The sequence below is a fragment of the Hippichthys cyanospilos genome, chromosome 17 (assembly GCF_059441005.1).
Source record: "Hippichthys cyanospilos isolate Australia breed blue-spotted pipefish chromosome 17, RoL_Hcya_1.0, whole genome shotgun sequence".
NCBI classification, from domain to species: Eukaryota; Metazoa; Chordata; class Actinopteri; order Syngnathiformes; family Syngnathidae; genus Hippichthys; species Hippichthys cyanospilos.
In genome coordinates, this window is record NC_142385.1 from 4,117,593 (window position 1) to 4,141,085 (window position 23,493).

The 23,493-nt window shown below is 38.0% G+C and overlaps 1 protein-coding gene across 3 annotated transcripts in view; it reads right to left on the reverse strand.

Annotated features, from left to right (window-relative positions):
- Nucleotides 1-21,230, reverse strand: part of spag9b (sperm associated antigen 9b) — a 43,953-nt gene extending 22,723 nt beyond the window's left edge. For 2 of the 3 annotated variants that reach the window (XM_088439150.1, XM_088439148.1), the window contains exons 1-5: nt 20,657-21,229; nt 9,607-9,727; nt 7,721-7,791; nt 7,479-7,585; nt 2,680-2,824 (exon numbers count right to left, since the gene is read on the reverse strand). In XM_088439150.1, coding sequence (XP_088295276.1) covers nt 2,680-2,824; nt 7,479-7,585; nt 7,721-7,791; nt 9,607-9,727; nt 20,657-20,956 — 744 coding nt within the window. In that variant the 5' untranslated portion in view covers nt 20,957-21,229. Of the gene's footprint in view, nt 1-2,679; nt 2,825-7,478; nt 7,586-7,720; nt 7,792-9,606; nt 9,728-20,656 lie in introns of all 3 variants that reach the window. The other variant, XM_088439149.1, reaches the window with a different exon arrangement.
- Between the last annotated feature and the right edge of the window lie 2,263 nt (nt 21,231-23,493).

Sequence of the window (23,493 nt, forward strand, 5' to 3'; positions counted from 1 at the left end):
AACACTGGAGAATTCGCATTTGAAATACCATTTTATTATTAAAAAAAAAATCTAGTTCAGAGATTTCTAACGGTTTGATGAATGTCGTCTTTGCTCCTTTCCCTACTCCCTGTCGACAACAACGTGTGCCGGGGTGTGTTTAATGAGTTACACAGCACATCCCTGTGGAGTTGTAATCTACTCCCACCCCAACTGCTGCTTTTACAGTCACAGGGACATGCCATGTCAGTCATGAAACGCACAAAGAGCAAATGTGATTGTTATTGAAGCAGTTGGCACACGCACACACACACATTGACAAGGCAGATACACAATGGAGCAGACGTTCATCAGACCATTGGATATCTCTTTCCTAGATTACCGGTACTTTTAAAGTAAAATGGTATTTCAAGTGTAAACTCTCCATTGTTATCATGTTTGATCATGTAGAGATTAAACTTTAATTCAATATGACCGCAGCTGCGCAAGACTTCAAAGGAAAGTAAGAAGATGGTTAGTATAGAAACGAAGCTGGAGATAGTAATCAAAAAATACAAAGAAGGCAGGCGCATCGTTACCCTCACTAGGGACTATGGCCGTAACTAGTTCAAGTCACGTAATTCCAAACGTAATTTTTTTTTTCCTTTTATATAGTATTTATTTATGATGTTATTTAATTATATACATGTATATTATATATAACTAGTACTAACTATTCGATTCTATACGTTACAAATAGATATAAAAAATGTTGAAGTTTACACCTGATATTTTGCACACATTAGGTAATTAGCAAAGGTTTCTATTGCCTACCATCTGACGATTTCGCCTTACGATCCCAACTCTAGAACGGATTAATTTCGTATGGCGGGGGTCCACTTTATTTAAAAAATGAAAAACAGTAAGTGTTGCAATCATTGGGTATGCCTTCTTGTGCTGTGTGACATGGTGCTGTCTTTAAAGTTAGTTCAATGTGTGCATTTATAATCTTGTTTATAATCCAATAAACTTTTGATGTCACCATTGTAACGCACCTACTGAAAATGACAATGAATTTTGTCTTTTGGAGAAGCTAGGGTTGGCTTTGCTGATTAGTCACACATGCAGCAAAAGATCGCCTACTTGTATAACATGGTTTATTGAAGTACTGTCCGCCATACTGCAGTTAGTTGCCAAACAAATATCTGTACTTCTTCCTTCAAGCCTAGCACTGTGGGGTAAGTTTGAGCAAATCACACATGATTGCATGTTCATGGTTTTCCACTGCACCCGCACATGCATGACCTGTAAACAGGTTTACCTCATCAGACTTCTGATTTGGGAATTTAAACTTTCCGCTTCGGGCATCAAACTGAAGAGTGAAAGACTCTAGGTTAGTTTGTGCTCATACAGCAACAAACCGTAGTAATAGAGTTGGGTATAATGGACCCCCAGTTTACAACTGCCCATATGTTTTTTTTTTCAACTTACTACGTGGCCTGTGAGGTGTTTTTGTCCCCTCCTTACGCCATTTATTTCGCCTTACAACACATCCAACATGGCAGTCACCGTGCGAGACACATCCAACATGGCGGTCAGTGTGCGCTCATGCGCCCATACACGCGTCACCGCTTATGTCACTACAATGCTGGTCTGCTACTGATCGGTGTCACGATTCCCTAAGATACTGGTCTGCTATTGGTCGGCGAACAAGGTCACAAAGATGGCTGCCTAAAGACTTAATCTCGTTTCAGAGTGCTTTCAATATGGTATTGATTGTGCATTGTAGTGCTTAATTCAAACTTTAATTGGTTAGCCATGGGTCCCAAGATTGCTAGTGATGTTAAAGAGAGAAGTAAAAAGATGATTTATATGGAAACGAAGCTGGAGATAATCAAGAAATACGAAAAAGATTAAGCTAGCCAAGCCTAGGCTACCCTCGCTAGGGAATATGGCCATAACAAGCTTTTCATGTGGCTCATAGGTAAATAAATCCTTTATATATTTTTTATTTCTGATGTTATTTAATTGTATACAGGTACAGTATATTATATATATGTAGTACTTAGTATACTATTTGGATACCAATTTTTAATATGTGTGTACAATTCTGATGTTTTTACCTGGGATTTTACACGCATTAGCTAAATAACATACGTTTGGATTGAATGCCATACGGCAAATTCGCGTTACGATCCCAACGCGGAACGGATTAATCTTGTAAACCGGGGGCCCACTGTATATTGAAGCAAAGTGCCAACACAATGACAAACAATTTAGTTAAATGCTTGCTCTCTGGTTGTGTCAATCCAAGTTGAGAATTCTTTGTAAAGGCCCAATTTTTAATACAGCCGTAATTGGATGTGGTGGTGGTGATGTTGCAGTTGATTGTTGTAGCCAAGTCATTAATATTGATGATGCAGTCTTGCTTGCAGCGCGGTTTCTAAAAGCGACAATGTAAAGACTCCCTGTCCTTTCCTCCCTCCCTGAATGGCACCATTTCCTCCATTTAGTGGGCTCCAGGCCACCCAGTTACAATGGAGCCTGTTCAAAATTCTAAACACTGCAAAATATTTTTCTGAAACATAATTGTACAGAGACTTGTTTTTAGAGCTCACTTTGAATTATATAATACTGAATGGCATCACCCCGAGTGAGAACCCCAACCTCACATTCTAATTTAATTTAATCAAAACATCCTTTAAAAAACCAGCCACATACCTTCAAACTGGTGTTAGACCTTGGATGGTTGAGGTTATTAAATCTCCAAGGTTCAGCATGGACATCCACATCCTGGTGGAGCTCAGTGCTCATGCCATCAGTTGCAGGGACCTGAAAGATGCCCATAGAGATGGAACGATCCTTCCTGCATACACAATGACAATTCAGATGAGGACAAAAGAAAAATAATCAAGTAGAGGATTACAGTGGCAAGTTCTTAGGAAAAACAAGGATAGAATAACATGTTCCCTATAAACGAAAGGCAACAAAACAAGACTTCGGAGTTAAAAAAGAGGAAGTCCAAGCAAAAACATTCTTGACAATATGTCCTATCTAGTAACTAGTATCTAGTAACTATCTAGTTTGGAGTAAATACATTATTGTGACTAATATTGTCTTAGTAAAAATAAATAAAATCAAGCCGCAAAATCTAGCTCAGTGGCAGCCATTTTGCAAGTTGCTGTGGACGAAAAATGACATCACAGTTGATCAGGGTTGATGTCATGACTAATTACAGATCAGCTTGTGATTGTCACAAGACCAAATTCAGAAAACAGCTGAGCCATGATTGCTCATTACCTCAGCCCTTACAAACTGTGATGTCAATTTCTGCCAAAAACAATCAAGGCAATAAGGCTGCCCTCCAGATTAATGAAAGCAATCATATTCATATTCCACAAACACAAATTCAGAATGTCGAGCATAGACTAGTGAGGGCATATCTCAACATAAATTACATTACATTTAAGTATTTGCATTTCAGCAACGTTTACATTTCAGAAAAGAGGGAGAAAACAGCTAATGAAGGCTAAGGTTGAAAAACACCTGCAACATTGTATAAACAATTGAACATAGTTTTGGCCTTTCCCTTTCTATAAATACGTATGATGGAGACAGCAAAAGTGAACAATTGTAGCTTAGATAAAGCACAAGTTATGAAAGGTGGTGTTCTTACAAAAATGGAAGAAGCACCACAGAATGCAGAGGTCACTTGCAGAGAACAAATTGTTACTTAACCTAAGATTTACCAAAATACTCCCTATCTGTCAGGTGTAGAAGTTGATTAGGACCAACCAATGTTTTACTTTTTTTTTTTTTTATAAACATAGCTTGCATGTATTCTTTTTGGTGTGATGAAACACCAATGGAGGCTGTTTGAATCTATAATTTTGTTAAAACCCATAGTATTAAAATAGTACGTATTTTACAAACTGGTTTGTTGGCTGTTCAAACATTGAGTGAAATTTATTTTCTCCTTCAAAGTGACAATATGTAAGGTTTAGGTTGTTTTTCATTTAAAATGAATACATTCAATTATTAAGATTTTCAAAAACTTGCAAATAAATGTGTTCTTAATGACCAACAGTATGTTTTAAATATAGGTCTAGTTATCATGAAATTAAATTATATTACATGAGGGTGGCACTACTCCAACAGCTGGAGGAAGAGTTGTGTTTTGCGGCATTTACTGTAATGCCCATAAATCTCTCCACGGGCGCATGCGAAAAATTACACATACTCTCTTTAAGCTTTTTAGGCTTGTACTTTTTATGTGCAACTGTGACAATGTGTTATCTCCTACAGGACTACTGCCTGTTAAGCATTCAAACAGGTTTTAAAATTAGATTGGGTCGCAAACGGGAAAGATTCAAAATGCCATTAAAGTCATGACTATGCACATAAATGTACCTGCTGGGACTCTGTATGGAGGGGAAAGACGGCAAGGCAGGTAAACCGCCAGTAGAGACTGAGTAGTGAACTAGTAGCAGAACTGACAGAGACACCAATATAGCAGAGTTGATGACCACTGCTCCCCCAACAAAGCCAAAAACAAAAAGCAGCAAAAGCCCGGGGCTCATGGCTCCATATCACAATGGTGCCAAAATGCTTGGGAAAAACTAAGGCAGCTATGGGTACCAGAAAAGTGAATAAACCTTATTAGAACCCAGAATAAAATACTGTAAGCAGTTTTATAGTCACAGCAGAAAAAAAGCTCAGTTGTGAGGAAGGCAGTGAATGGGAGCAGCAGTGACAATAACAGCAATTCAGGAGCACCAACAGAGCAAATCAAAGCAGCAGAGGAAAGAATAAAGTCATCCATTGACAGCAAAGAGCAGCTTGTTAATTCCACCGCCGCCTTCCTCTGACGAATCAGTTTTTGTCGCTCTGTCAATCTTCCTGCCTTCTGAGATATGACATTGCGCAGTACAAAATTCGCTGCTGTTCTCTCTCTCGCCCCCTTTACTTCTTCCCCCTCTGTCGGATGCTGAGGCAGCCTACTCTATATGCCTCTCATCAGGCTGCAACTTCCTGGCTGCATGATCCTAAAGTCACCTGTTTTTGTCTGAGTGTGTCAGAGAGAGGTAGTGAACTTTGCATCAAAGTTAGAGTACATGTACATAAGACAGAGAATGTCAGAGAGAATTTTCTTTTCTTTTTTTTTTTTTTAACTTTCATTTTGTAAAATAGACCCTTTCATCATGATTGTAAACTATAAGCACAGGAGGACTCCCAGGTGGCAGAAATGTGGTTAAGTACTGTGTAAAATCACCAGAATGTTGTAAACAGTTTACAGAGATTGCAAGACTGCCTAGTGACATAATAAGCCATTTCTAAAGGTTGACCGTCTGGGAACTAAACCTATATCATTGGATTGTGGATTGAACTTTTCCAAAGGTAAGTATTAATTTTTTGGTTGGGGTGTCAGGGTTATTTTTTTTCTTCTTCTTCTCCTCGGACAAAACAGACTATTAGCAGTCAAGGAAGCTGATAAGTGATATTTGGAGCCCATTAGGCGTTGTCACGTTTCTTGCCTTTTTAGTTTGTGTTGATTTGCAGACTGTCTCCTTCCTCCGCATTGGGCGGGGCCATCGGACACTCACACCTGTAGCGCATCTCGTCAGAGGGCTTTATAAGCTGGCCGGCACTTACAAGCCTTTGCCGGGTTATTCCTTCGCCAAGCTTGCTTGCTGTTCCGTGAATCCCAGCGCTCTTGTCCTCACGTCCTACCTTCTCGAGTCATCTTGGTTTGTACTTTGTGCGTGTTATGTTTTACGGCTTGTGAACGATTTCTGTTGTTACTTTGTTTTCAGCCATTCCCCGTGGACTCACGCCCCCCTTCGTTCCTGTGGACTTTTGATCCAGACGCTCTCATCTCGCTTTGTGTTGGTACTTTGTGACTTTGGTTTGCTACTTTGCCTTCGGACTGTTTTTGTGTTTTTCTCACGCCTTGCGTGCTCCTTTTGTTATTAAACTCAGTACCATCACCTCTCGTGCCTGGTTGGGGTCCATTCCCATTTGGGATCCGCGGGTTATTCGTGACAGGCGTAGGAACATATCAGATTCTGACGGTACGATAACTTTGAGCAAAAATATCACAGCTCCAAAACATATCATTTTAAAATCTTTTGGGGTAATTTGCCATTGCTCTGCATCATGAAACTGTTTTATTTTTAATCAAAATATATGCAGTAATATAGCATTTGTTTACCAAGGTAAATGTTTACCAAAACATTTACCATGCTAATTTAAAACAAGTGTGTAAATAAAATCAAAACCTTCAGTGAGCAACACATGTTTTTTCTCACAAATAAACATATAAATGAATTCTTTCTGATTGAACACATCCAAATATAATGTATTTAATTTCGGGGCGTAATGTGAATTCGCCGTAGGGCGGGCAACCCAAACCTATGTTAATTAGCTAATACGTGTAAAACCGCAGGTAAAAACATCAATTGTGCATAAATGTTAAGAATTTGTATCAAAATAGTATAGTAAGTGCTACCATATGTACCATATTTTCCGCACTACAAGGCACACCGGATTATAAGGCGCACCCTCAATTAATGACATATTTTAAAAATTTTTCAATCACAATATAGTAATACTTAAAGTGATGATAATATCTCAAATAATAACTCTAAACTCTCAATGGCATAACTCAATGTCAATATGACCAAACTTGTTCAACTGTAAACACACAAAAGAAACAGGTAAAGCTTACATCACTTCATTTCCCATCTACGAATCCCAATCACAATACTGATCCATATATAAGGCGCACCATCATTTTTTTTTTTAAATTAAAGCTTTTAGGTGTGCCTTATAGTGCAGAAAATATGGTAATATAAATGCATAAATTATGCATAGAAAAAATATATAAAAGGATTTATTTACCTTTAAGTGAAGTGACGAGCTTGTTATGGCCATATTCACTAGAGAGGGTAGTCTTGTTTAGGCTAGGCTAGCTTAGCCTTCTTCATATTTCTTGATTATCTCCAGCTTCGTTTCCATACTAATCATCGTCTTACTTCTCCTTTTAACATCACTCGCAATCTTGGGACCAATGGCTAACCAATTAAAGTTTGAATTAAGCACTAAAAAGCACTATAAATACGATATTGAAAGCACTCTCAAATGAGATCAAGTCTTTAGGCAGCCAGCTTTGTGACCCCGTCCGCTGACCAATAGCAGACCAGAATCTTTGTGACCCCGTAATGCCGACCAATAGTAGACTAGTTTCTTAGGGAGTCGTGACACCGACCAATAGTAGACCAGCATTGTAGTGACGTAAGCAGTGACGTGTGTCGTGACGTATGAGCGTGTTGCCCTTTGTAGACACGCGTCACTGACCATGTTTGAGGTGTCGTAAGGCAAAAAAAAAAATGGTGTAAAGAGGCGACAAAAAAAAAACGTTGCGGTCCAAGTCATAAGATGAAAAAAAAAAAAGTAAGGCGGGGATGTCGTAAACTGGGGGTCCACTGTAACTCACTTCAAGGAGAGGAGTCAGGCCTTACCGCGTTCTGACTGACGTGCCCGTGCTTGTGCCCAAATCTGAGGGCTCCACTGTTACTGTATGCTGGTGTTTAGTACGCTCCAAGTGCTCCATGTAGCTATGGATCATCTACAAAGTAAGATAAAACAGAAGAAAATATCTAATCAATTGCATTTTTAATACATTATTGAAATGGTAAAGCGTCTTTATGGACACCCTGTCTGTTTAAAATGAGAAAAGAAGAAAAAAGAAGAAAAATAATACCTCAGAGTGTCTCTGATGGAGAGCATTGTATTCCCTCTTGAGCTCTGCTTCTCTCTCCTCAAATCTGATGACTACATTAAAATAAATAAATAAATAAATAAATAAATAAATAAAAATAAAAAATCGACAGTTACTGAAAACAAAAGTAAAGCAAGTTCAATTTAATGCGGCTGCATTGAAAGCTCATGACCAGAAGGGGGACCTCTGTCACACTGACTAGACACTTTCCTATCGGCAGTTCCTGTCAAATTCAAAAAAGTGTTTCCTTCCTTCCTTCCTTCCTTCCTTGCTTCTTTCCTACCATCCATCCACCACTTATCCGAGGTCGTGTCACGAGGGAAGATGTTTTAGTAGTTTTAGTACGACAGCCACTTCGTTGAAAGCTTCATCTGTTTGTAGTAACTTTCTAAAACTACAAGGAAGATGTTGTATTTAATTTTGTAAAGATGCGTAATTCATAAAATATACATTTAAAAGGAAAAGCAAACACAATACTTACAATATTAAGATTCCATTTTCCGCCATGCATACGCTTTAAAACTGGTAGAGAAGAGCAATTTCTTGATAGCTGTATCTTACCTGTTTTCGGTGTCTCCCCCTTTCCTCACACCTGATTTAAATGACTGAACACATAACAAAGCACTGTGGGATCCTGATAAGTATCCTGATCATTTCAATCAGGTGTGTTGAAAGTGAAAGCTAGAAAACAGGTGGATTATGAACGTCGAGGAACTGGTTTCTGCTTTACTTAATTTAGCATTTGGTGATAAAAATGTAATATTTTGTTGGTAATCAATTTGATGTAATCATGTACAGGTAATACTTCTGAAAACACATTTTGCACATGCTCAGGTCACAACCAATCACGACACAGCTTCCAAATGTCAAATGACCAAACTCGGAAAATACAGTAGGTGAGCTGTGACTGTTACTTAAGGCCTGAGCACATGTGATGTCATGGTCAGTCAGCAAGTGCCAAGAAGCATTTTTAAAAGGTATTAATTGTACACTGAACAGTAATGAAGCTATTAAATTGATTCGACAAAATATTACTTTTTTACTGCTGAGTGAGTAAAATTTTCCTTTAACAACGGAAGATAATAGCCAATGCTAATTTAGTGTTTCATTTTTTTTTCCTTTCAAAACAAAGGTTTTGACAGCACAATAGCCATAATTAGAAAGCTGTTTTGAGAAAAATCAAATGAGTTCTCTTTAGACACAAGAGGGCGTTATAAACTTTATCACTGAGCTACTGTACTTGTACTTGAAGATAGACTCCTGCGAAAGAGTGGAATGTGTTCCACCGCCTTGCTAATTTAGCCCATGCTGCACTCAATTCTGCCAAGGAACAGAATATATGACAAGTGAAACTAAATATGACAAAAACAGCAAAAGGAGAAGTGTTACGCTGCAATACACACTGCAAAATGACACTGACTTCTCAAAGTTTCCCTTCATACAAAACCCTTGTTGGAACAAACAAGTGGTCACGCGCTGTCAACAAGGCAGTCATGCACACATCATGAGGGCTTTTCCTTGATGGTCTAAGAAGATTATCTCCCCGTTTGTGATGCCCTGAAACTTAGCTCTGAAAGTTGTCCTGTCCTGCATTTCTAATTAGTCTGTAGAAGTCATCCGACCAGGTACAAGCTTGCTTTCAAATAAAATGATAATTAAGATAAAAATCTGAATCAGTCATTGTTATTTCTGTTGCTTCGTTAGTTTCACCCAGAATATGATTTTGCGACAGTTTGTGATTTTTAAGCCAATATGTTGCTGATACAATGTACATCTGGCTCAATTGCCTTCAACAGTCACAAAGCTGAAAAGCTGTTAACAACTGAACTTTTGTGTGCATCACACCTCTTCTAATACATTAGACTTACTTTGATCTGCATAGTTTCTTGTTTTTAGCTCCAGCTGACGAGAGTGTGACTCCAGCGCCATAACTCTACTCTGGAGCTCCTTCCTCTCACCGTCCAAGGAGTCTTCATTTGCAATATATCTCTGCAAATGAAGAAGAAAACAAAAATCAGAGCAAAGACATTGAAAAGGCACTGAATTTCAATTTTGTCATTATTTTTTGACATAACAGTACAGTTTACATCCATTTTCTATCATGGTTGCCCGCATTAGGGTCGCAGGTGAGCTAGAGCCTATCCTGACTGTGGCACACCATAGACTGGTCCCCAGCCAGAGGAGAAATTGACAAACAACCCTACACACTCACATTAGTTTAAGATCACTATATAAATTAACTAAATGGGGCAGGATTTTCTCATCTAATTCTGTATTAACAAATAGGGAATAGCAAGGTTTTGGCTTTAGAGTCATGTTGAACTAAGATAAATAAGGGGATAACAATTGCAGCACGAGAAAGTGTGGACTCGTCTGAGAAAATTGTCTGCACAGCACATGTCTTTTATTATCTGTCATCTAAGCCAGTGGTTCTCAACCTTTTTTCAGTGATCTACCCCCTGTAAAATATGTTTTCAGACATTTTAAACAACTTAAAACATGCCCTCAGTGTCTGATGTATTAAACTTTAGAACACTTCAAACTTCATTTGTATTAGTCCAAAATATAATCAACATAATGTGTCCACATTTAGATCATTGAAGAGATCTGTTATCAGAAAGAAATAACTGAATTATTGATGATTGTCCATAAAAAATAATCAACATAAAGTGTCAGACCTGTTATGAAGTTATATTTTCCTAAAACATTTCATTATTTCAATCACTATTTTTAAATAATTGAGTTTTTGTTCATTTTATTTAAACTCTCGAGTACCCCCTGGAGTTCACCGAGTGATACCCATTTGAGAACCACTGATGTAAGCTATTGGCACATCAGGTGGATGATGTTGGCTCTTTTGTGGAAGAAATCCAGCTATACGGCAAGGACCTGTGTTTGGTTTTAACATGTATTGTGTGTGTGTGTGTGTGTGTGTGTGTGTGTGTGTGTGTGTGTGTGTGTGTGTGTTTATGCATTCATAAATATCTTCATAAAACCTCTACCAAAGACCTTGAGCAAGACACTAAACCCCAGTTGCTCCTGATGCTGCGTCATCAGTAGGTAAATGACTAGTTAATGCAAAGCGCTTTGAGTACCAAAGGTAGAAAAGTGAAAGTCCATTTACCATTTACAAGTCACACGTCATTAAAGTGTATTAATCAAAGCAAACATTTGTTTTACTGGCTGCATAATCAATACTAAATAAATTAATACGTAATTAGCAATGTGACAAGTGGTCGCTATCTTTGTAGAATAAACATAAATAACATGGTAGGCACTTTAGAAATGCTTCTAAAATACCAGATGAAGAAATTTACAAACTCACTATTGGTTTGCACTCGTACATAACCTATTCTGCTACCCACACTGCGTTTACAATTCAAAACTCTTCTATATGTGTTTGTTAAATCAAGTATTTAAGAATAAATGTGTATCTTCTGACATTCTGAATCATGAAGTTAATTTTCTAAACTGACAACGTAAAGCAGAAAGGGATGATTCGTCAACTCATCGACAAAATAACTTCCATTCTTTCATCCAATTCAGTGGGTATGAATTGGGCAGGATGAGTACAGTTGGAGAAACCGCATATGCACAAGACAACCACAGGATGCGGTTTGTGTATGTTAATAATGTTAACGCTATTTCATAAAGTACAGTGGGCCCCCGGGTTACGAACTTAATCCGTTCAGCGGCTACGCTCGTGTCTCGAATTGCTCGTATAGCGGGCAATCCAAACCCATGTTAATTCGTGAATGCGTGCATCGCGCGCAGAAGTCTTAGGTAAAAACGACACACTGTATACATATATTAAAATTGAGTGACATAATCTGCTGCACACTTGCATTTTATAATAAATACATTGGATAAATAGCTTTTACCTTTGAAACGACGAGACTTGAGCTGGGTGTAAGCATAGGGGGCAGAGTCCAACGCTCTAAAATAACACGGCGATGGATATGCTATTGGTCTTACAGTGTTACAGTAACTCTTTCAGTCAGGGTGCAAATCACGCAGATACTAAAACATCATCCTCTTATTTCTTTCTTTACCGCTGCTAGTAATTTTAGAAGCTATGTCTAACAGATAAAGTTTGCAAAGTCTTCACAACATTCCGTTTTTCACTCATTTTCTCTGCTTCCTTCCATCCTGTCCCTTCAAGCTAGATAAAGGCGTTCGGCCAATAGCATATCGGCATTTCTGTGATTGACGTGTAACGCCGGCCAATAGCATCTCCGTGAGTGAGACCGGGTGACCTTAATCGACCAATAGCATATTCGCATCTCCGTGACTGACTGATAATTATTCGCACTTTTTTTTTTAAACGGTTGGAATGTATTGACAATTAATTTAAAAAAAACACACATTTAAACCAATGACAATTCTTTGTCCTGCAATCGGCACATTTAATTTCATGTCAGCTGTTTTTCCCTTTAGCTGTACAAACACTACACTTAAATGGTAATATATTTAGACACCGTGAGTGAGACAGTCAGTGTGACGTTGTAAGACCAATAGCGTTCACGTTACTGCCACAAGTATCTACTGATGATTGATGATGTCGCTACTGTTGATTTTATTGACGCAATTAAACAAGAACATTTCTACATACTCAATGGCCGGCATGTCGAATTGCTCGTAAGGCGAGAGGTTTGTTCGTAAGCGGAGGACAAAAATCTCCCTGATCCACGCTCGTAAGGCGAATTGTTCGTAAATCAGGGTGCTCGTAAGCCGGGGGCCGACTGTATTTGATTTATTATTTTTGGCACTTATGGTGCCCCATCATAGTAGCAGTCTTGAGGGGAAAAAAAGCACTTCAATTTGACAGATACTCGGCTAAAATGGACAAACTCTACTCAATTAGTTTGTTAAATCAAGTTTCACGCTACTTTGCTTTCAGCGACTCCATCCTCAACATATGATGTTAGACACTGCAAGTTATTAAATCTAGTAAATTCTGCATCTAAAAGATCAAATTTGGAACACTATATTTAAGTCAACGATTGATATGTAATCGTTTAGGTAATGTAAGAAAGTAACACAGGTACCTAATCTTGAAAGTCATACTGTAACGGACAGATACTCAGGGGAATTCAGATCAGGCATGTTGCTTGTAAAGATGGAGTCTTGTGATGTGGGCTCCTATTTATATGAAGTTCTGACCTAGGGGAGGTTTTCATCTGCAAACAGATGAGAATCACCCGCCACTTCACAAGCAGACTCCTTTAGTAACAATATCATAATGTTGCTCTCCCTGTTAGTACCTCACCAAGGAGCTCTTTTTAGAAGTCTGCAACTTCTTGTGCCCCTGATCAATTGAGATTTTCCGTGCTTTGACTGACTACTAAGAATAAAAAGCACATTTTTTTTCATTAAAATTTTTAATTGCACCTAAATGTCTGAAAAATATAGTTAGTTAGTATTAAAGTTGCATACAGTACATAGCTTGACCAAGATATTATTATAATTTAGTATTCAAATATACAAAGGTTATTCTCTTTTGTTTTATGTGACAATTTCACAGTAACCTTTATCTGAGGCCATCAAACTGCTTGAGGCAACCACCCATTGCATTTTCATCTGCATGAAATATAGTTTTCTTTTGACAGACTACTGAACAAAAGTATATTTTATACCAGGAGTAGGGAACTCCGGTTCCTCGAGAGCCATAATTCAGCCTATAGAGTGATTTCTTGAATCTCAGCGTATAAACATTTACCAACAACAATTTGGGGTTCATGATACTTGTACTGTAGCAAAACTCAGCATGTTACTCTCATCCTGAAGTTTATCCACATGACCAAAAAAAAAAAAGATTGAACTGCACATGAGAAACCAGGGAATGAGTTTCTGTGTTGACTGTCACACTCTCTTCCTCCAGCAATGGATGCATAATGCACCTTTTGTTTTTGGATTCCAGTACACTAACACATGTGGCTCAGGCACAAGTGCATGGATGCAACCAAACTCACAGGGCACCACTGTATTGGCACTCAATTAACAAGCTGAAATGAACTTTGTTTCTGAAAACGTCTTGTCTGCTTCTGGGAAGACCACAACAAGGAACACGCCCTGACAGAAGAAGTTTAGTCCTGTGAGTCCAGGGAAACTGCGGCTTAAAATCCTGGCTTAGATAATCAATTAAAAAATTAGTAACCCATGATGAAGTTGTGGTTTTTGCAACACTCCTAAAAAGCTACAAAAGAAAAAGGTTGTGCTATGACTTATAGCGTTAATATTATATTATTACTAGTGACACACTGTAAACATTTATATGCGTAACCATATCAAAATCTTTAGATAACTTGATTCTCTGAACACAACCATAAATTCAAAAACCCTACATTTTGTGTGGTACAACTACAATTTCTATAGACTTAGCTGTCAGAACGCCATTTTTGGTCATTTCAATTTTTTGCCAATTGGGGAAGCGGCTATGGATGGATGGATTTTTGAAAATGCGTCTCAATTGACAGCTTTTTTTTTATATGTACACACACACACACACACACACGAAATGTATTGAAATGCACATTACAGAAGAATGATTTGTGTTAATCTGAACCCTGGTTCTGCACTGCACTAGCTGACAATCTCATGTAGGTTAGCAGAAACCCATGACTGGACGAAAGAAATAAGGGAAGTCCTTGTTTTTCCTCAAGAATTTCCTGCCTTGCCTTTTCCTCCTCCATTGAGATAAACCTCGAGCTGGGGCTAGGCCTCTGGACTTGGAGCAGTGACAAGTGGAATATGCCTTAAATAACGAAAATATTTGTTGTACTGTATTTTCCGCACTATAAGGCGCACCTAAAAGCCTTTTTTTTTTTTTTTTTAAAGCTGATGGTGCGCCTTATAATCCGGTGCGCCGTATATATGGATGAATATTTAAGATTGGGATTCATAGATGGGGAATTAACTGATAAAGTAAGTTTTACCAGTCACTTTTGTGTGTTTACAGTTGAACAAGGTTGGTCAGATTGACATTTAGTAATTATGCTATTGAGAGTTTAGAGTTATTATTTGAGTTATTATTGTTATTACTTTGAGTATTACTATATTGTGATTGCACTGGAGGAAAAATTCCCTGAGAAATGTTGCACTACATGTTATACCTTGCTGTTAAAAGATAAGCTGTCACGGAAATACTAATAAAATAAAACATAAGGCAGTCGTTTATTCATTTTGGGAGTGAATGGCGTTGTCAGAAAGCTGGTTTGTAATCTAATAAAGTTTGACTGCTTCTACTGTTGCACTTTATAATGCGGTGCGCCTTATATATGGAAAATGTTTTAAAATGTGTCATTAATTGAGGGTGCGCCTTATAATCCGGTGTGCCTTATAGTGCGGAAAATACGGTAATTAATATGATTATTCGGTTGACTGTCACTTTCTGTCATAATAAGAACAGTGATTAGTATAGTTCTTTACTCCCTTTGATAAACATGAGTGGTGTCAGCTCATTTTCATCTCCTCTAAAGGTTTCATTTGCCTCATTTATAGTTCAGTGATTGCAGGGTTCCAGAACATTAGCATTGCCAGTTTTAGCAATATGTGCTATTTATAAAAACAGAAAAAGAAAATAGGACTTTGACAGGCAATGTTTAAGGGTCTGTGCCTTTGTCCCCGGCTGTTATGTAATCTTCACTGTAACGTGAAGATCCCAAATATCAAATTCAGATTTATTTGTCAAATCTATTTCGAACAACTTCTTGTGCCTATCTATAAATTGACATTTTGTTAACTTGGCTTTCATTTTTTTTACTATTTATATTTATATTTTCTATTTTCTATGGAAGGTCATTTATGAGCTAAAGCTGATATCAGCTGAATTTGGGTATGCCCTGGATTGGTCATCAGTTAAGCACATACAGTGTAGACCAGGGGTCACCAACCTTTTTGAAACCAAGAGCTACTTCATGGGTACAGAGGCATGTGAAGGGCACCAGTTTATACAAACAGTATACACACACATTGGGACGTCGCGTGAGGCATGCCAGGGAAGGCGGAGTCCACAGAGGTAAGGACACTAGAGCTAGAACACGCTCAAGACACAAATTACACTAACAATAGACATCAGGGAAAAACAACATGAACCCAAAAGCGAAATAACTCAAACGCCACAAAAAAAAAACTCACAACAGTAAAAACCCAGACAGAATGTGACACTAAAAGCAGGCAAGCTTTCACAAGATTGCATGCTAAATTACAATTTGCAGTTTCATAAGGGAACATCATTTTATTTCTTTACCACTAATTGAATATGAATTAAATAAAATGACAAAAACATATTAAAAATGAACAAATAACTACAGTACATCAAATGCTTGACTCACACAAACACTTGGGCAGCACTTATTTTAATACAAAATCCATTCTTCTTTTTTTCCACAGAAAGACTTTCATGACTTGCCTGTAGAGTTTGTTTTCACGTTTCATTTCCAATAATAAATCCTTTTGTATTGACATGCACGCCAATACTGAAAGTAGCCTCGGTCCAATTTCTGTTTTGCTCTTCTTCAGCCCTTGTGGGTTAAAAAAAGCGAGCAGATTAGAATTTTCTGCTAAATGTATGCTTTGATGTATGCTATGCCTTATGGTTGCGCTACCTCATGGTTGAGCAACATGTTTTTCAGTTGTTGTTTTTTTACACTTTAACTACTTCCAACGTTAAACATGGTGGATCAATACAGTATAGGACCGCCTTCCTGCAGTGAGCATCCAGTCATGTCACGTTCAATGTGAGGCCTCTGATGGCAGTCTTATGACTCGACGGGCTATTGGAGCAGTCCATTAAAAAAAAAAAAATATATATATATATATATATATATATATATATATATATATATATATATATATATATATATATATATATATATATGATTTATGTGCAAATAGGTGCAATAAAATAAACAATCAAAAAAGGGAAAAAGGGAGACACTATTGAAGTAGTGATTTTGAGTTGAGAACTGTTATTTCAAGCTACAGCAGGGGTCACCAATGTGATGCCCGCCCACCAGGTAGCCCCCAAAGATCACGAGTAGCCTGCAGGCCTGTTCTGCAAATAGCTTACCAATGATAGAACATTGGTGATTTTCTATGAATTTACAAACAATGATACATTTATTACATTTGCATTACATATTAAAATTGATTAACATATTTACTACAGATTTTCCTTAATTACTGTGAAAAATCATTAACATGATCGGTGTCTTCACGTAAACTGGAAGCCCTTCGTATTCTCAGTATTTCTCAGTACCAAAGATGTAGCCTTTTCAAAACGCTTGGTGATCCCTGCTCTACAGCCACTACTATGTTGAAAATAGGTTGATGGTAAAGATGCAGGCATGTTCAGTCAATTGAAGATAGATATTGCTGTAAGCAGGTAGTTAAAAAAATTAAATACAAATAAAAACAAAAACAAAAAAACTTCCATATACCATCTTTCTGCATAAATATGTGATGTTACGACCTGCGGCTTGTAGACCAATGCAGTTTATCTGTGACAATTTTTTGTTTGTTAGTTTTTGAATATGGGCAAAGCATGAAAGTGTGACAGTTTGTTAATCTCTGAGCATATCGGGAGTAGACAGTATAGAAAGTATGTTTATTCATTTGGATGTATTTGTGATGTGTGTGTGAATTAATTTGGAGTTTGCATACATTATTTTGAATTTCATTTTGTTATGTTCTTATTTTGTGGACATGCTTAAGTTGTGTGTTGTGTTGGTAACGGACCATTTGCTTTCTGTTCTGTACAAATATTTGTTCCCGGTTAGCTGATTGAATTCAAGTGCGCGAGCAAGAGTGCGAGGACACTCGTGGTGTCGTTGTTTATCTATTAAGAGCAGCCTTCCAACTAAATGGATTCTTTTCAATTTGAAGGCAGCAGAAATATGAACGATAGCTTCAACATGATAGGGAGCCGTGATAGAGAGATGACACTTAAACCGCTTACACAATGACCACAACCGAACTTTGTTGGTTAGCCACGGAGTAAAAAAAAAGTACAGAACTGGAATGCCAGTGTATCTATTTATTTTTTAGTTTCAATATTCATACAGTGACGTTTTAAATTCATTTAAATCATACTAAATAAAAATTACTATTTTTATGTGAAACGATTCTTTAGTACACTGCTACAAAAGGCGTTGTGTCCGGTGGACGCACATTGATTTGAAATGTTGATGTGAAAAATTATGCGACTAGGACCCAGGAACGCAGGCAAAAGAGAGCACGGCACAGAGGTGCTGCTGTGATGATTTGAAAAAGACCTTCCTCAAAAGGCATCTTCCTGCATCATTTCATCTTTAGAATTTACTCTTATTATTCTACAGTACCCTTCATTGCTTTATATGGCACATATGGCACATGTGTCATCTAGCACTCAACATCTACAGCAGCCTGTTGAACCTGGAACGGGTGTACTCCCGTCTGCAGTACCTTTTCAAGGTTTCTTATTTTTCCCCCGATGAGGTTTTGAGTTTTTCTCTGTCCTTCTGGGGCCGGGTTCCGAGGATGTCCTTGAGTGATTTGTGACGCTTTCTGTGACTCTTTTACTTGTAAACCCCGTTAAGTGAGAGTGGTGTGTTGCATCATGACCCCTGAAGCATTCATTTTTAACTCAATGGTTGACTTCATACACATAACAAAAGGCAGTGTGGAAGAATGGTCAAGTATCAAGTGCTGATTGGCTAAGAAACAAAAAGAAAGCACAATGAGTCAACAAGTTCTCGGTGCACTTTTGCTTCTATGGCTTCTGCACAATACATGTGCATCCTTAGTGTACTTATAAATAAAACAACTGTCATTGCACCATATTTGCATGGCTAAGCAATTTACTTTAGTGAGAAGACCACAAGATCTGACAACAGAACAGCAGTCAGCTGAGCAGATAATGTGGTGGTGATTATTCAATTTACACTCTAGTAAATTGTGTTTTTCCACTGTTTTGCCTAAATATACTAAGTTAAAGGGCTTTCGATTTGATAGCCACTGGACACAAAACGTTTCTCATTTAAAAAATATAAAATCAAACAATACAGATACAAAACCTTAAAAGTGTAAACATCCTCCGACATGAGACACTAGAGATTGTTAAACTGCAAGTGAAAGTAACATCAGAGTACGTCTTCAAATGCGCATTAAACCAAAGAGGTTAGAATGAGCCAGCCATAAACCAGTCCATTGATCAATAGATTTCACAGCCGATAACTGTAATAAAAGATGAGACCACAGTGATGCATATTTATATTTCAAGTGAAATTGACTGTGACAAACTTCACAGTTAAAACATTTCCAGACTATTCCAGCATCATCCTGTCCAAGGTGCAGGATAAGCTCTATCGTGTTGACAACGGCACTGCCCGAGTTTTCAGTGTGAATAATAAGCTTCAACTTTTTTTCACTCTCTCATCATTTGATTCAGTTATGAGTTTTGGGTCAATGATTTGGAATCAATTTTCAATTCAAAATAATTTGTTTCAGTGAAAAAAATATGTCTGCTTCAATCTATAGACGACCAAAGAATCATCATACTTCAGTCAATGGTTTTTGTTTTTTTTTTACTTTTTTTTTTTTACTTTTACTTTGGTAACAAAAAGGTAAAGAATCGGGAGCGGACATATTGACGCTTGACAATTTGATCGTCATTGACGGGGGGTAACAGAAAGGTAGCAAATCCATTGCTTCTCAGTTTGTGGGTGCTTTTCGGACAAAGTAGCGCTTGAGGTCCTGACCGCATTAAGTCATTATTTCAAGTAAGACTTTCTTTTCTTCATAGTTGTAGGCTCATCGCATGTCTCTTGATTGGCTGGGCCTTTCCCGCTTCCCAAAGACATTTCTTTCTTGTTCATTTAATTTATTTACGAGTGAAATTTTGGCACTCAAGTGACTGAAACAAATCCAAGAGAATCTGGCCAGTTTTCAATTTTTTTTCAATTTGTTTTTCAAAATAATACAGCTTTTAGGCTCGGATAATACATAAAATGGAAATAGTTCATTATCTTGGTTGCAGCCCATGCGGCCCGGTAACAGTTGATTCGTAGACCAGTACCAGGCCACTGACCAGTAGTTGGGGACCTCTGTTGTAGGACACGCTTATGCAAGCGACTGAATTTGTGTGTGATTCAAATGCCATTGTTTCATAACGAAAATGAAGTATTTCTCATAATAGTACTATTAAATTAATCTAAAAACTAAAGAATAAAAAAGCCAAACAGAAATAAATAACTACAACAGAGCAACAATTAATTGTTCATTCGATAGTAACTAATTACCAGATTAAGTCAATAAATATTTTGAATGATCAATTGTGTAGAGACCTAAAATGAGCCAAATGTTCAGAAATTCAGTCTCTTTGGAAATTTTCTTAGACTCCTATAGTACTGTTTGAAGGCAGAATGATTTATCATGTTGCTGAATCAAAATAAATATTAGCAAAATCTGCTTTTATTTAGGAAGGCAATAAGCAGCACTTTTCTGATTTTCTGATGTTATGGACGAAACCAGAAACCCAATTATGAACGCTTCTGGAAACTTCAACTTGAAAAAAAAATGTCTTGATGATTTAATGAAAGGCGAAAATTAAACTCGTGAAAAATCCGATGCAATGATTAGTCAATAAAATCAGTGAACATCAATTGAATAATTGAAATGATAGTTAATTGCAGGCCTAAAGAAACCTCTGGTTTCTGCAACAGGTAAAACCTTCCAGTAACAAGTGCAACAAAAGCTGCCACTCTGGTTCTAATAAATCGTACTTTGTGCAGCAGTCGAATTATGTGATTTTATCATTTTTAAAAATAAATTTAGAATGTAATTTAGCTACTACACTCTTAGTAGTTGAACGTAGTTGGATTATTCGATCTGTAACCCTTGTTGTGGTTGGAAATCAGGATGCATGATATAAACACGTACCTCTTCAATGTGCTTTCTCAGCGACTTCTCTCGTTCGTACTGGGTGACAAGTTGCTCGTTGTCCTCCTTCAGAAGCTCCAGCTCCACTTCGTGCTCCTGGTTGACGGAGAACACCGAGTCCAAGTTCTCCAGCACGGCGACAACGAGCGGCATCAGCTCCTTGACTACGTCCTCGTCGTACTTGGCGATGAGCCGCTCGAACTCGCGGTATATGGAACTGGCCAGACCCGAGACTCGCTCGGACATCATGGATGAGTTGCAGGAATCGTCCTGGTAGAGGACGACGTCGGACAACTCCATTTTCCTGCGCCACTCGCACACTTCTACCCCCCGGCTAATGTGAGTGAGCTAGCCGCAAGTTTCAGATTGACGGTCCGGAGGCTTTTCGCCTTGTTACTCACGAAGCAGTCCGACTGGTTTCTAAACCATAGTTCAAGTGTTCTGCGTTGACTCGTAAGAGAAACCGCGCGTCGTTTGGCGTCTGTAATGTTTGGCTTCTCCGCACAGTTGACTTGAAGAGCTTTGCTAGCCTTGTTGTTGTTAGCAGTTCTGAGGAGACTTTACTTGGCTCCTGATTAGTTTCACTGTCCAACAGATGAGCTCCTGCTGCTACGTTAAAGAGCAATCGGAAAAACTAGAACGGAATTAACATTGCCAAGCCCCAACCACATACAGACAGGATGTCATCATGTTTGGTTATGATTGCAACTATTAAATAGTTGGTGTGACTATTTTTGACTAATATGGTTAAATTATTGATCTTTTATACTCATGCTAAATTGTAACTCGAATGAGCATTTACGTGACTGACCTTGTGCAGGGTTAAATTAGTGCATTTTTAAACTCTGTTTGATTCTATCAGTAGTGAAAAGGAGAATTGGTTACACATAGAACTCTCAATAAGCGATTCAGACGGATTAATATCCGAGTTCATACTTTTTAAATTCCCGAGACCTATGAACACCGCATGAGCTGGGTAAGGTTATTCGTCGTGACGTCATTTAAACAGGGACTGGAGTACAGTCTGAATTGCAGCTCTGATATATTTGTGGAAACGATTCTCAATGACTATTTGTCTCCACCCCATTGACTCACAAGCTTCAACGACGCCGAAGTTGGCTTCACGGGCGCTCTCCCGAGAATCGTCCTCTCCATTCTGCCTTAAAAGCCCGCATTTGCGCTTTCTCGTCTTTAGATAGCATTGTTTCCCACAGGTTTGCATGACAGAAGTCTGCTTTTCTCGCTCCTTGCGTCGTTATTAAAACAGATTTAAACGTTCTTCTGCCCTGCTTCTCTCCTCTTTCATGACCTAAATCATGCAAGCTGACAAATGAGACCCATTTCGGAAAAATCCGATTGGGAAAATTTGAAAGAAAAAAAAAGATTTTGAAATCACACAAAAGTGCATTAGTCCATTTTCTCTTAAGATGATGCTGGCCATCTTTGGAAGGCTCCATCAGCACCAGGGTAAAGTGGCGTTGTGTTTCTCATCTGATTATTAATTTACATCTTGCTAGCTGTCAAATAAGACCCATTTTGCAAAATCCGATTTGCAAAAATTGAAATAAATTGAGTTTGAAATCAACACAAAATTACATTACTTCATTCTCACTTAAGGTGATGCTGTCCACGTTTGGCAGTCTCCCATCAGCACCAGAGTAAAATGGCATTGAGTTTCTCACCTCATTCTTAATCTACACTGTGCCAGCTGTCAAGTGAGAGCTATTTTGGAAAATCCGATTTGCAAAAATGTCAATAATTCGAGTTTGAAACCACACAAAATGACATGACCACTTTTTCACTAAAGGTGATGCTGACCATCTTTGATAGCCTCCCATCAGCACCAGGGTAAATGGCATTGAGTTTCTCACTTGATTCTTAACCAACACCTTAAGTGAGAACGGAATAATGTAATTTTGTGTGATTTCAAACTTAAATTATTCAATTTTTTGCAAATCTGATTTTACAAAATTGTTTCCTTTGACAGCTAGCAATGTGTAGATTAAGAATCAGATGAGAAACTCAACGCCAGCCGGAGCTGATGGGGGTAACATGGCCAAACATGGCCAGAATCACCTAAAGTTTGTAGGTCAAAGGTCATTTTGTGTGATTTCAAACTCATTTTATTTCAATTTTTGCAAATCGGAATTTCAAAAATGGCTCTCATATGTCAGCTAGCAAGGTGTAGGTCATGAAACAGGAAAGAAGCAGAGCAGAAGAACACTTAAATCTGTTTTGATAAGAACACAAGAGCTAGAAAAGCATAGTCTTCTGCCATGCAAACCTGTGGGAAACAATACCATCTAAAGGCAAGAACGCGCACGTGCGGGCTTTTAAGGTGGAATGTAAAGCTGGATCCACGGGAGCGCGCCCGTGAAGCCAACTTCCTCGTCGTCAAGCATCACTCTTATTGACATCGTCAACCTTCACATTTTCTCTTTTGTATTTCAACTCATTACGTTTCTAATGCGATTCAAAAGGTATTGTGTGTAAAATTTTCTGAGTTATTCTTAAAAAAAAAACTATACATTTCGACAACACGCATGTTCAAAAGCATCTTTAAAAAAAAAAAATTGGTCTAAATATTGCTAATTATATTACAGGGGCGCGCCCCTCAGATGGAGGCCGTCATTTTTCTTTTACCTATGGAAAGCGGAGGAAAACTTCGCTAATGTAATTCAAATCACGTTTTGCATGTCTATTTGTGTCTTGTGTGCAACCCAGCGAGTTGTTTGTATGTCAATCGCAAATACAAACGAACAGACTAGGAAAAGATTTGTATGCCAATAGTAAATAATGTGAGAAAGAAGAGAAGGGAGGAATTCCGCTCTACGGGT